The sequence below is a fragment of the Orycteropus afer genome, unplaced genomic scaffold, assembly GCF_000298275.1.
Source record: "Orycteropus afer afer isolate SDZICR_OR568_19922 unplaced genomic scaffold, OryAfe1.0 scaffold00174, whole genome shotgun sequence".
Taxonomy (NCBI): Eukaryota; Metazoa; Chordata; class Mammalia; order Tubulidentata; family Orycteropodidae; genus Orycteropus; species Orycteropus afer.
In genome coordinates, this window is record NW_006921761.1 from 6,224,975 (window position 1) to 6,237,582 (window position 12,608).

Here is a 12,608-nt window from a genome sequence, read left to right on the forward strand (position 1 = left end):
GTGCGCAGTGCTGCTGGGCGCCGGGCCGGGCGGCGGGGAAGGCGGCCACCGCGCGGTCCCCGGGGCCTGGACTGCTCGGGCTGCGGCTCCACCAGCGCCTCCCCACGCACCGCTGCACTCGCGGGCTGGTTGCGCCGGGCGCCTTTTACGCGCTTTTATTTGCATGACAATGGAGCCCCCGTGACGCGCGTTATGGCGCCCCGGCGATTGGGCGGTGCCCACGTGGGGGCGGGGCGGGGGCGGGGCCTGCCAGGGGGCGGGGTCAGGGCGGCGGCGTGCCCCGCGGCGGGGGGTGCTAGTGGCCGGTCGTCCGGGGGCGGAGGAGGCCAGGTGGCCGCGAAGGGGTCCCGCTCCGCGGCCGCGCGCTCCGCCGCCTCTGTCCGCAGGTTCCTTCCGCCGCTGCCGCCGCGCCCGGCCTTTTGGCCCCTTAAAGTTCTCTCGGCTGTTGTCCCGCCCACGGTCCCTCAGGCCACCTGGGGAGTTCCAAGCTCCCTGCCCAAGGCCGAGGTTTGCGGGCCCTGGGTGTGGGGCTTGCCGGCATCTGAGCCCGGGGAAGCCAGGAGCGACGGGACTTGCTGCGCGCCACCTGAGCGGGGCGAAGAGCGGAGAGGCTGCCTCCTACTCGCGGAGGCCCCTCTGCGGCCCCGGCCCACGGGTGCACGCGAGCAGCGAGTCAAGTCAGGCCCAGCCCGGCCCTGGGCGCACCCCAGGGGAGCTGCCCTTGCGCGTGGCCGAGGGTCAGCCCCCCGCAGTATGTGCAGGAGCCGGCCTGGAGCACTGGCCCCCGCAGCAGACTTAGCCCCGAGGCCTGGCAGCATGGTAGTCTCCTTCGTGACGCGGGGACCTTGGAACCGCGGTGGTTGGCGGTAGTCAGCTCGGCCCGGCCGCTGGTTAGCCTCCCTCCGCCTTGCCCCACCCCCGCCCCCATCAGCGGGCCGCAGGTCCTGCAAGGCCTGGCCCGGTGAGCGGCCCTAGACGGCCGCGGGCTGACCTGAGACCGGAGGACTGCTGCGGCTGCGGCGGGGGAAACCCTGTTTTATCCGCCACAGGAGCACTGGGAGGCAGGGCGGCAATTTCCTCATTAGGCCCGACGGTTTATAGCTCCTCTGTGGTTGCTGGGAGGAAGGACCTCTCAGCCGCGGGAGGCAGGGCGAGCGCAACACGCCGGGACTCGCATTCCATCGGAAGCTGGGCGGGAAAGCCAGGCGAACGGAAAGCCGGGCCCTGGGCCCGAGGAGACCACCCTGTCAGGCCCTGTCCACCAAGGCTGGGGGGCGGGGCTCCCCTGGGTGTCTGACTGCTGCCCCCCATGTCCAGCACCCACGTGGTTGTGATCCCCGCCCTGCTCTGGGCTCTGGGAGGGGTCGCAGCCAAACCGGCAGGAAAAACCGGGTGAGGCAACCCTGCTTACTGGCCGCCTCCGGCCGGCAGCCCTGGTGCCTGACCCTGCTGACTCCAGGGGGCCATGCTGCTGCCCCTGGGGGCCCCCCGGCTTCCTGGTGACCAGGCCGTTCATGCCGCCCGGGAAGAGCTCAATCTCGGTCTTCCCAGCCCCGGTCCAGCCCGTTCTGCTCAGACCACCCCCCCTCCCAGGGTTGTCCCCACACTGAAGATGGGAGTGTCAAGGCTTGGAAGGGGACCTTGCCCAGCCACAAGACCCTGGCAGAGGCAGGGGCGAGGCCTGATGCCTCAGTGGGCACAGGAGCACCCTGGCTCCCTGAGGGCCCTCTTGGGGACCCAGTGCCCTGGTGGGCGTGGTTTGTGGAGCAGCTGTCCTCAGGCCCCTCCAGGTGGCTCCCACACAGCCCGCCCACAGTCCCATGGCCGTGGGAAAGCCTGCTCACTGGGCCCAGGGCAGCTGTGGGGAGGGGGCTGTGAGCTTAGAACCTGCCCCATCGAAGGCCCAGCTTCTGTGGCTGTTGGACTGTTAATAGCCCCCAACTTCACGCAGGAGGAGGGGGGAGAGGTGAGGAGGCTGAGCCTTGCTGGGACGCCTGTAGAAACAAGAGGTCTGGGCACAGCTTAGTCAGGTAGAGAGTAACCCTGGGCTTGAACCTGCCATGGACTAGCTGCCCACCCCCACTCCTTCCTGTGCACTGGTCTCAGCAGAGACCACCCTGGAACACAGGTGGGGGTGGGGCTGTGCACAGAGGGGTGTGCTTTGAGGACAGGGCGGCTCTGTGCCAGCCCAGGTGACTGAGTTTGGAGGGTCAGCCGAGACCAGCGCAGCCACCCAGGGCCTTCAGTTGGCATCTTCCTCCAGGAAGGCGGGTGGCTTATAGTGGGCTCCAGCAGGCAGGGGAGAGGCATCTGTGGGCCCTGAGGCCCACCGCTAGCAGAGTCTGGGAGGAAAGTCCCCTTGATGCCCTGCGGTGGGTGACACACAAAAGGGGCCCTGTAAGGTCCGTGTGAACTTGGCCTCAGCATAGGCCGTGGAGCTGGTGGCCTGGCGGGTTCCCCGGCATGGGCCCTGGCTGGACTCCTCCACCAGTGCTCATCAGGGAATGCAACACCCGTGTCCCCACAGTTTCTACATTCAAGGCCATGGGTTTGTGGGGTCTGGGAACTGCCTTGGTCAAGGACGGAGCGAGGCCGGAGGGCAGTGGCCTGTTTGCCAGTGGAGGCATATCCCCCAAGAGGACATCCGTTTCACACAGGCAGGTGAGTGGGGGGGTTTGCCGTGGCTGCCAGGCAGGCCGGGCCTTCTGCTCTGCAGGGGCACGTCTGACTCACATTTGGACAAAGAACCAAGGCTTGGCCACCATTTTGGTCTGGCCTTGAGGCCCTGTGGGCACCCTTCCCGCCACACCAGCCGGCCCAACCTCCACGTGGGGGGATTTGAAAGAGCCCTCTTTATCCCTCTAAGGACCCCCTTCCTGTCCTTCCCTGGACCCCTGGCCTGGGCAAGGTGGCCAGGGCGGCAGGGGAGGGGGGTGGGGAGGGGGCGATTGGCCAGACATGGGCCGAGGTCCTGGGCCACCTTCAAGGCACTGGGCCTGGAGGGGAGGAAAGGGTGAGCTGCAGTGGGGGCGGGGCCTCCAGCTAATTCATTAAAACGTGTTGGAGCGTGGGAAAGGGTTGAGTGGTTCTTCCCAGCAGCCCAGGCACCTGGTGGTGGAAGGGCCGGGAGAGGGTAGACATCAATAACAAGGCCAGCGGCCGAGGAGGAAGGACGCCCGGCGGCAGGAACTGCGGCAGACAATTGCCACAGAGGCGGCTGCTGGGGCGGCCGGAGCCCACTGCAGCCGGCCGCCGGAGCTGGGCACACAGCACGCTGCTCCGGTCCAGGGTCTGAGGAGAAAGAAGGACCCGGTCCCTGTCCTCATGCCTGACCCAGGGCAGCCCAGCTGGAGGCCCACGGCCTGCAGCGGAGAAGAGGCCGCCAGCTCCTGCAGCCAGGCGCCCGTCCTCCTCGGCTGTCCCGCCTGTCCAGGGCCAGAGCAGGGCCTCAGGATGCAGCTGGGCGGGAGGGCGCCAGCGCCCAGGCCTCTTCCTCCTGGTCCTGGGGAGGGAGAGGGCAGCCGTCACTGCCCTGCTGCCCCACAACAGGACGTGGGCCCCTCCCTGGAGGACAGCCCCGCCACCCCACTGCTGCCCTGCTCACCTGGGCGCCCCACTTGACCCATCTCAACCCCAAGGGGGACCCCCAGCAAGATCCACAGCAGGACCACGAGGCAGTGACTGCAGGGGAGGGGCAGCTCTGACCCAGCTTGGCTCCCCCATCCGCAGTCGGCACCCAGTGGGGGCAGGGGAGGTGCCTACGAATGTGGGCCCAGTGGGTGACTCGGGGAAGAGGGAGAGTGCCCACCCAGCACTCGGCAGGCCTGGGCCCCAGCCTGGCTGCGCAGATGGACAGGGGACAAGTGTCAACCCTGGGAGGGCTGGGATCCCGTAGGGAGGCCCTGCAGCTCTCAGCCTGCACACCTGGGCCTGCAGGTGTGGGGCCAGGCTTCTGCCCGCTGGCCCTCCAGCAAGTCTGAGTGGTTTCCATCCCAGCAGGAAGTGGGAGGGGGGCCGTTCCTGGGGGGAGCTTGGAGAGCCGTGAGGGAAGGCCGGCCCCCACTCTGCGCCACTTGGCACCTCGTCCTGAGCCCTGATTCCTGCCTAGTGCCCTCTCCCTCAGGATCCCCTGCATGGTGCCCCATGCCCTCTGACCTCCAGGGAGGGTCAGGTACAGACCACGTGAGCGGGCCGAGCTTTCTTCTCTCCACACCGGCTGGAGCAGCCGAGGTGGTCACGTGTGCCCAGTGCCTGGAGCAGGTGCAGCCCCTGTGGGGCTGTCGCCCTGCATGTCCTCCCAGGAGGGGCCCTGCCTGGCCAGCCCAAGTCCTTCTGGTTGGGACGGTGGACAGCTTCCAGGAACATAAGGGTTGGCAGGTGTCCCACTCCATCTCTCTGCCCACCTCCTGCAGCCGCTGGGCCCGAGTCCTCTTCCCCCAGGAAGCCCCTCCCTCTGTCGGCCCTCTGGGAATCTCACTCAGCACCCCACCACTGCCGCTCCTCGGGGTTGCAAGGCCCAGGATGGGGCTGGCTGAGGGGCACCGGGAGGCTGTCCTGTCCTGCAGAGCCTGGAAAGCCGAGGGTGGGGCTGGCATGTGGGAGGGCCACCTAAGGCATGGGGCAGCCTGTGCCCCGCCCCCTCCAGCCCGAGGAGCCCGGCAGCCCGGGCGTCACCTAGCCCTGGCCAGACCTGTGCCAGCCAGGCCACCTCCTTGCCAGAGGACTGCACCTCCACCTTGGTCCCGGCCCCATGTGGGCCCACACCACGTGGAGGAAGCACTCAGGCCGAGTTTGGTTCCGAGGCCAGCTTTATTGCAGGGCTGCCTGGGGTTCCGGCCGACCTGGGGGCTCACAGAAACCAGGTGGTGGGGCCCTCAGGATCTCACGGAACTGTGCAGTCAGGCGGCCCAGGTGGGAGCCCTCCCAAAAGATCTTGCCACAGCCCAAGCAGCAGTAGAAGGGCCACTGTCCCGGGCGCCACAGCACGCCTGCCGGGACCCCCGCCAGCTGCAGCCTTGTGCCGTTATGCAGTGTGGCCGGTGTGACGCTCTGCAGATCCGATGCCTCCAGCCAGCGGCAGGGCAGGTCATAGACTCGGTTTCCAGGAGCCAGTTCCGCTGCTGAACCTGGACAGACGGAGAGGGTACTGGGCCCCTAGTCCCCACCAGTGCCCCCTCTGCTGTGCCCAAACCCACCTGGGGTCCGCCCAGCCCCTGCGTGGCCCTTACCCTCCCACCCAGGAGCCTCTTGGCTCCCAGCCCTCTGTCCTGGACCCCTCCCCTGCCAGGCCAGGGACCTCATGGAGCAGCAGCTTTTGGGCGCCCAAGACCTACCTGTGCCTTGCCCGTCCTCGCTTGGGGTGGCCTCGTCACCTGGGAAGGAGGACAGCAGTGGGTCACTGTCCTATGTCCCCTCCAGTCCCTGGAGCAGGTAAGGGCGGGGAGGACCCAGAGGGTCCTCCCGCGGGAACTTGCATCTTGGAGAGTTCTTGGAACTCAAAGTTCTCTGGGAAACCCGTTCTGGGCTTGTGATGGGCCGATAAGGGCACTTGGGGGCCTGAGAACAGCGCGGGCGCGGTGGAGGCGGCCCGTTGGTGGCGATGAGCCGATAGATAAGCCCTCTGCCAAGGAGCCGGTTTCGCAAGCAGCCGGCACCGGGCCGGGGGCAGGGCACTGCCGGCGGGAGACCACGGCAGTGGCCACGGAGACGCCGGCAGCCTGCTTGCTGTGTCTGCTTGTGAGGTGCTGGGCAGCCGTTACCGTGTAAGCTGCCCAGTAACCACAGGTGTGTGAACTGACGGGACCGACCCCATTCCCGTGGCTGCAACACCCCGTGTCGTCCCAGTTGGAGAAAGGGGCAACTCCTAGGTGGCAGTCCAAAGCCCCTGGAAGCTGGCCCAGCGTCCCTGGGGCTGGAGGAGACGGGCACAGGGCACTGAGGAGGTCCCACTGAGGAGGGCTGGCGGCTGCTGCTGGACCCCCGTGGCCACGCTCGGCCCTGAGCCGCCAGAGGTAGCGGCTTGGCTGGGAATGGACGGGCGCTGGCCTGGAGAGCACTGTGCTTGCAGAGCACTATGCCAGGAGCACCACCGGTGGCTTCGCTCAGAGTGTCACCTCCACAGGGAGGGGAGGGGCAGCTCCTGTCTGGTTTTACAAACAGGACAGTCCTGGGCCCCTCGGTGAGAGCCTCCCTGGAAGGGGCAGCTGGTGGCTGCCTTCCTTCCCGTGGGCTCAGGTCTGTCTGTGCTCAGTCTGTCATCGGTTCCTGGGCGTGTGCACACAAGAGCATACGAGTGTGCTTGGGAGCGTGTGCGTAGTGTGCACACAGGCAGGGCCCACCACAGGAGGTGGGGACAGCACACAGGGCACTAAGGCTGAGCCTGGTGCCGCCTGCATGGGGACCTGGGGCACGAGGGCCCAGCCCAGCCTGCACCTGTCCTGTCACCATCTTCCCAGGAAGCTCAGGGCTGGGCTGCTGGTGGCCAGTGACCCACCTCCGACCCTGCAGGGCACGTCTGTGTCCTCACCTGTGCTGCGGGGGCCTTCATGGTAGCCGCCAAGCCGTAGGAGGTGTCTCATCATGTCCTTGGAAACCTTCAGGTACTGGTCACAGTTACACACCTGAGGAACACAGCGCTTAGGCCTGAGCAGGGTTTCCCTCCCCATGCCCCTGCCAGGAGGCACAGTCCCGTAGCGCTCTCTTGACCCAGCCCACGTCCTCCTGGACCTCGAGGCCCCTCCTGCACTGAGACCAGCACTGCACTCCACTGCTCTTGAGGGCAGGGGCAGGGTGCACCCGTTTCTTGGTGACCCTGGCAGGGCCCCCACCGGAGGCATCAGGAAGGACAGTGCCAGGACTTCTACCTGGTGCGTCAGGAACATGCAAGTGGCCTAATGCCATGTGACCTCCACCCGTCCTGTGAGGGGTTCAGTGCCACGGTGACCCCAGCAGCAACCTTGGGGTGGGGATGCCGGGGCCAGGTCCAGCCAGGTGCCCGGCCCCCAGCAGTGACTGCACCTGGTGGGTGGGTTGCCAGTGCAGGTACCCTTTCACCACAGCCATCCAGGCCCTGGTTACTGCCCGGACAAGGAGACGAGCCTGGACTGTAGGAAGCTCTGGCAAGGCAGGGCCCACCGAGACCCAATTCCCACGCAGGTGCAGCCAGGTGCCCCAGGACTCACACGGATCCCAGCCCCGGGAGCGGGTCCGAGGACAGGGCCCGGCCGTTCCCAGGACTGCCCTGCAGAGGTGGTGGGATGGGGCTGTGGGGGTCATAGCCAGAGTCCTGCCCAACACCAGGATGACCTGGCACTTGCAGACCACTGCCTCAGGGCTGCCCTCCCCCACTGCCCTTTCCTGTCTCAATGCCCGGGGCAGTGGATTGGGGGTGGGGCTGGGCTGTCCCCAGGCTTCCCACACCTCCCTCTGGCACGGCCCAGCTGCCCACCAGGAAGCCCCCCATCCATAGTGGAGCTGCCTCTGCCACCTCTCCCAGCCTGTCCCCGAAGCCCCACCGCCACCCAGTGTGGAGTTGGGGCCAGCGTGGACTTGCCCTCATGGGTCAGAAGTGCAGAGGCTTCCCGAGGCAGGGGTCCAGGTAAGGGGTCCCCTTCAGACCTTGCTGAGGAAGGGGCTGAGAGATTGAGAAGTCTTGCCTCCGTCTGCCACCTGGGCAGATGGCACCCTGTGTGGTGGCCCACTGAGCCCGGGCTGAGCACCCACAGGACCTGGGCCCAAGGCCAGTGGCCGGCAGGTGAGGGTGGGGTGGTGGAATGGCAGGAGGTGGCTGGGGTCTGAGGTAGAAGGCAGGCGGGCATGCTGCCCAGTTCACACTGAGTCACTGCCCGCCACAGACAAGCACCCTATCCATTCCAAAAGGGCCCGGCCCCACCCTCGGGAACCACCGGGCCCAGTTTTCCCACGGCGGCCGCTGCCCGCTGGCGGCCCCCTCCCTGGCTGGAAAGGCCGGTTCTGCCGCCCGCCCGCAGCGTCCGCCTTCCGCTGTGCCTGGCCGGCTGCCCGTGGGCTGGGCCTGGCACCAGGGCCTCCCTGTCCACCGGGGCCCTGGCCACCTGCTCCGGGTGCTGCTGGGCCTGTCCTCTGAGGCTGTGGTCCAGCCAAGTGCGTGAAGGGTCAGCGGGAGTGGAAGAGGGAGCCATGGTCCCTCCGCTCTGAACAAAGGGGGCTCCGAGGGTTGTGCAATGGCTCGTGGCCACAGCACTGGGCTGGCAGGACCCCTGCACAGGGACCTCACGTGGACTCCCTTGCTCAGCTCCCTGTGAGGGACTCAAGGGGGCAGCTCCTTTCATGAGAAGTAGACCCCCAACTACGGGGCCCTCAGGGCCAGTCAGGGACAAGAGCGGTGCCTGGCCCAACCCCCCTCCTTCTCCCACCCTGCCGCACCCCGCAGTCTAGGAGCCCCTAGGGCAGGGCAGCCTCTGCCCCAGAGCCAGCTGGTGGGAAGGGCTGGGGCAGTGGGAGGGCCCAGGTGAGTAGGGGCAGGAGGGGCTGGGAAGCCTCCTGGTTCCCGGTCTCAGGGGGGTCCTCTAGTATACTGGTTTCCCACGCTGGCTTGGGGAGGCTACAGGAGATTGGTGCCAATGCCCTCTGGGTTCTGACTCCAGGCACTTCTGCCCTAAAAACTGCTAGGGCCAGCAGCACCAGTCTGCTCTGCCTGGAGCCAGGCAGGGTACTAGGCCATGGTGCAGCCCCACCTGGGGGTCCTCTCTGGAGTCCCCTCCCCACCACAGGCCCTAAAGAAGAGCGTGGGAAAGGTCCTGTTCAGCCAGAGCTGGGGACCGTCCCAAAGCTGTCCTGCTCCTGCAGGCTGCCCCTCACCTGGGCTAGTAGGTACGTGAGGAGGGGCTGCAGTGGGCCTGGGTCACCCTCCTGTACCCCCCACCACAGGTGGGGACTTGGTGACTAGGGGAGGCGCCTTCCCAGGGAACTGTGAGCAGCCAACCAGGGGCCACACCCACGAACAGCCTGCCCTCAGCACCCTGGGAGCCCAGAATTCCCAGCCACGCCTGCCAAGGCCAGTGACGGGGATGACCCTCAGCACTGAGCCAGGGACTAGCAAGAAGAAAGGCCCCAGCATTTGTTCTGAACCGCATGTCTCGAGGGAAGTCTGTGTCCCCCTGCCCTGGGCACCACCCTGCCCTGGGTGCCCCCAGCCCTAAGCTGCCCTCCTGCCCTGGGTGCCCCTTGACCTGAGCACTCCCATGCTCTGGGCGCCCCATGCTGAGTGCCCCCTGCACCAGACACCCTCTGGCCTGAGTGCCCCCTGCCCCGGGCAGCCCCTGCCCTGAGTGGCCCCCTGCCCTGAGCACGCCCTGCCCTAAGCTGCCCCCTGCCCTGGGTGCCCCCTAACCTCAGCACCCCACTTGCCCTGGACACCCCCTGCCCTGAGTGCCTCCTGACCTGACCAGGCCCCTGTCCTGGGTGCATGGGCACAGGACTGCATGCCAACAGGCGTCTACTATACATGCCAGGAGCAGCAGTGTGTAGTGAGGGGACCTGGTCAAGGCCAGGAAACGTGGTAGGCAGGGGCACCCTCTCCCAGGGTTGAGGACTGCTGGCTGCCTACACACACACTCATACCCCAAACAAGCTAGGAGCAGGGCCCCTCTGAGGGGGGCCTGAGAGTGGACCAGGAGTGGGGGGCACAGGAACACAGGGAACAGGGTTGCCCCCCGCCCCCGGCCTGCAGCCAGGCTGTCGGCAAAGCCCCCCTCCAGGCCCTTCCCCCGCCTAGTAGACACCTGTCTACCAAAATGCAAAGTGTGGAGTCCGAGGGGCCCCCACCCTGCACCCAAGCTAAGTGGCCGCCTCCTCCGAAAAGGGCTTTGAAGACTTGGCTTCTGGGGACCTACTGCTCTGAGCAAGGAGCCAGTGCCTCCCTGTGGCCTCCCCTCCCCCCGCAGCCCCCACCTACCCAATGGACCAGGCATGGGTGAGGGCCCTGGTAAAACTCCTTCAGGTGACCTCCTGCTGGGATCTCTGACCTCACAGTCAGCCCGCCTGAGGGGTGGCTCACAGGTCCTCCATGGGGGCCTTGGGACTGACTGGGGAGCCTCAGGGGAACAGCTGCTTGTGCTGAGACCAGAGATCGTGAAGCTCACAGAAGCAGAAAGGACGTGAGTGGCACAGTGCCTGGGGCCCGACCCCCGGGGGGCTTCCCACACCTCCCGAGCCCTCCCCGGAGTGCCGTCCAGTCCCACCCCCATTGTCCAGCACGCTTTCCCGCCCGGCACTTGCCCATTTGGTCCCAAGTGGCAAGTCTTCCTCCCAGGCTGGTTCATCCACGTGGACCCCCAGAGCCACCCCAGCAAATGGCCTAGCCAGCAGGGCCAAAGGGCTGGATGAAAAGCCCTGGGGCCTCCCTTGGGTGTCTGCCTGACACCTCCAGGCTCCATCCGGGAAGTAATCAGGCACCAGGCTCCTGGCCTGGGTCTGCTCCACGCCTCTGACTCCCACGCTGTCCTGAGGGCCGCCTGGAAGGGCACAGCTGGTGGGAGCAAGGGGCCTGCAGGGTTTGCACACGGGCTTCTGTAAGCTTGGGCCAGGCATGCCTAAACTGGTCCTGGCCCCCGACGGTGGCAGCACCTGGGTGGGACAGGAACAAGGCCAGCCCACAGCTGAGAGCCACAGGGCCTGTGTGACCCCCGCCCCTTTGGGCCTGGGGCATATCTGGGGATGGCGAGGGGGGCAGGACCAAGGCCAGGGCCCAGGCTGATGTGAAGGCTCGATGGGGAGGTTTTTAAGTCCCACTATAGTGTCCCCTGCCCTGTGAACAGAGCTCAAGGCCCCCAGGGGCTCACCAGCAGGTGACAGCACCCCTGGCAGGGGCCTTGCCCCTGCCCTGCCCCTTTGGCCCAGGAAGGGCAGTTCCCACGGGTCCCAGACCCTCCCCCGCCAGTCACTGCCCTGATCCCCTTTGTGCAGTCTGGACAATGTCTGCAGAGGCAAGAGTGGGGGATGGGCTGTGGCTGGGGGTGGTAGGTCCCCAGGGGAGTCAGGGACAGCCCCCGAGCCAGCCATGGGTACCCACAAGGATGGTCTGTCAGCACGTGCAGAGTCTGCGCGGTCCCTAAGAGAGCAACCTCTGAGCACACACGTGTGAACGCTCACTGGGTTTGAGGTGGGCAAGGGTGTCTCTCTCAGGTACATGACCAACGAACAGTAGGTCCTGCACTGGACCAATGCTTGTTTGCCTGCAGGCCTGTCAGGAGTGAGCATGAGGTGTGCGTGCAACATGCGACATGGGGTGTGTGTGGGGCTGTGTGTTAAGTCTGTGACTTAAGAGACTGCATGTCAGGTATGTGAAACGGTGTGCATGTGTGAGTGTGTGTGATTGCGTGCTGGTGTCAGTGACAGGGTTGGGTGACTGCACGTGAGGTATGATGTGGGCTTTGTGTGACTGCATATCAAGTGTGTGATGTGTTTGCATGTCAGGTATGTGACACAAGGTGTGTATAACTGCATGTGACTGTGACATAGGGTGTGTGTGTGTGACGGCATGATGGTATCTGTGTGACTGAATGTTTGTGTGACCAGATGAGCATGTTGGTATGTGTGAAGCAGGGTTGGGTGACTGCACGTGAGGTATGATGTGGGCTTTGTGTGACTGCATATCAAGTGTGTGATGTGTTTGCATGTCAGGTATGTGACACAAGGTGTGTATAACTGCATGTGACTGTGACATAGGGTGTGTGTGTGTGACGGCATGATGGTATCTGTGTGACTGAATGTTTGTGTGACCAGATGAGCATGTTGGTATGTGTGAAGCAGGGTTGGGTGACTGCACTGAGGTGTGACATGGGCTCTGTGTGATTGTGTATCAGGCGTGTGACATGTGATTGCATGTCAAGTGTGTGACACGGGACGTTGCATGACTGTGTGTGTGTGTGTGTGCTCTGGCCCGGCCTGCATCCAGCCTCCAAGCGGGTCCTGGGAGATGACTCTCCCCCTGGGCACTGCAGCCCAGCTGTGTCTTGAGGGGGCTCTGACCAGAGAGCCTGCTCACCCAGGAGGTGAAGGGGCCATGGGACTTGGGTCTCTTCCAGCAGGAGCTGGGTTCAGAGAGCACAAGGGTTGGGAGTCCACTGCCTCCCCCCAAGTCCAGGAACCTCAGTATCGCAGGGGGTGGGCACCTGGCCCCCTCCCAGGTCTGCGAGGCTGGCGGCTTCCACCACCTGCTGCCGACCAGCGACGCTGGGCAGGTGAGGGATGGGCCCAGAAGCGGCAGGGGGCCCCCAAAGCGGCAGGCCTGCCTCCCCCGCCCCCCACGCCCGCGGCCTGGGCGCCCTCCCCTAGAGCGGGGCTGTTTTCACACTACAGGCTCGCACCGTTTATCTGCGACTTCGGCCTCACCAGCGCCCCGCAGTCTCCCTGCAAACCCGGGCCCTGCCCGCCGAGCCCGCTAAGGTCGCACGTGCAGGGAGACAGGCGCCGCGCCAACACGGGGCGCAGGGCTGCGTGCGGGCACCCCTCAGCCTCGGGGTCCGCCCCGTGCCAGGCGGGGTGGGCCGCAGCGCGGCCCTGCGCCCCGAGTCCTCCCCGGGGGTCCCCCAGCAGCCGCTGCAGGGCGCGGCGCACTGCCGTTCCCA

General features: G+C 66.2%; 1 protein-coding gene across 1 annotated transcript in view; it reads right to left on the reverse strand.

Moving 5' to 3' along the window:
• Nucleotides 1-1,095: 1,095 nt before the first annotated feature.
• Nucleotides 1,096-12,608, reverse strand: part of EXD3 (exonuclease 3'-5' domain containing 3) — an 84,875-nt gene continuing 73,362 nt past the window's right edge. Inside the window, exons 19-26 of the mRNA XM_007947077.1 lie at nt 6,527-6,620; nt 5,334-5,372; nt 4,842-5,126; nt 4,490-4,568; nt 3,334-3,502; nt 3,109-3,291; nt 1,412-1,606; nt 1,096-1,188 (exon numbers count right to left, since the gene is read on the reverse strand). Of these exons, the coding sequence (XP_007945268.1) occupies nt 1,096-1,188; nt 1,412-1,606; nt 3,109-3,291; nt 3,334-3,502; nt 4,490-4,568; nt 4,842-5,126; nt 5,334-5,372; nt 6,527-6,620 (1,137 nt within the window). The remainder of the gene's footprint in view (nt 1,189-1,411; nt 1,607-3,108; nt 3,292-3,333; nt 3,503-4,489; nt 4,569-4,841; nt 5,127-5,333; nt 5,373-6,526; nt 6,621-12,608) is intronic.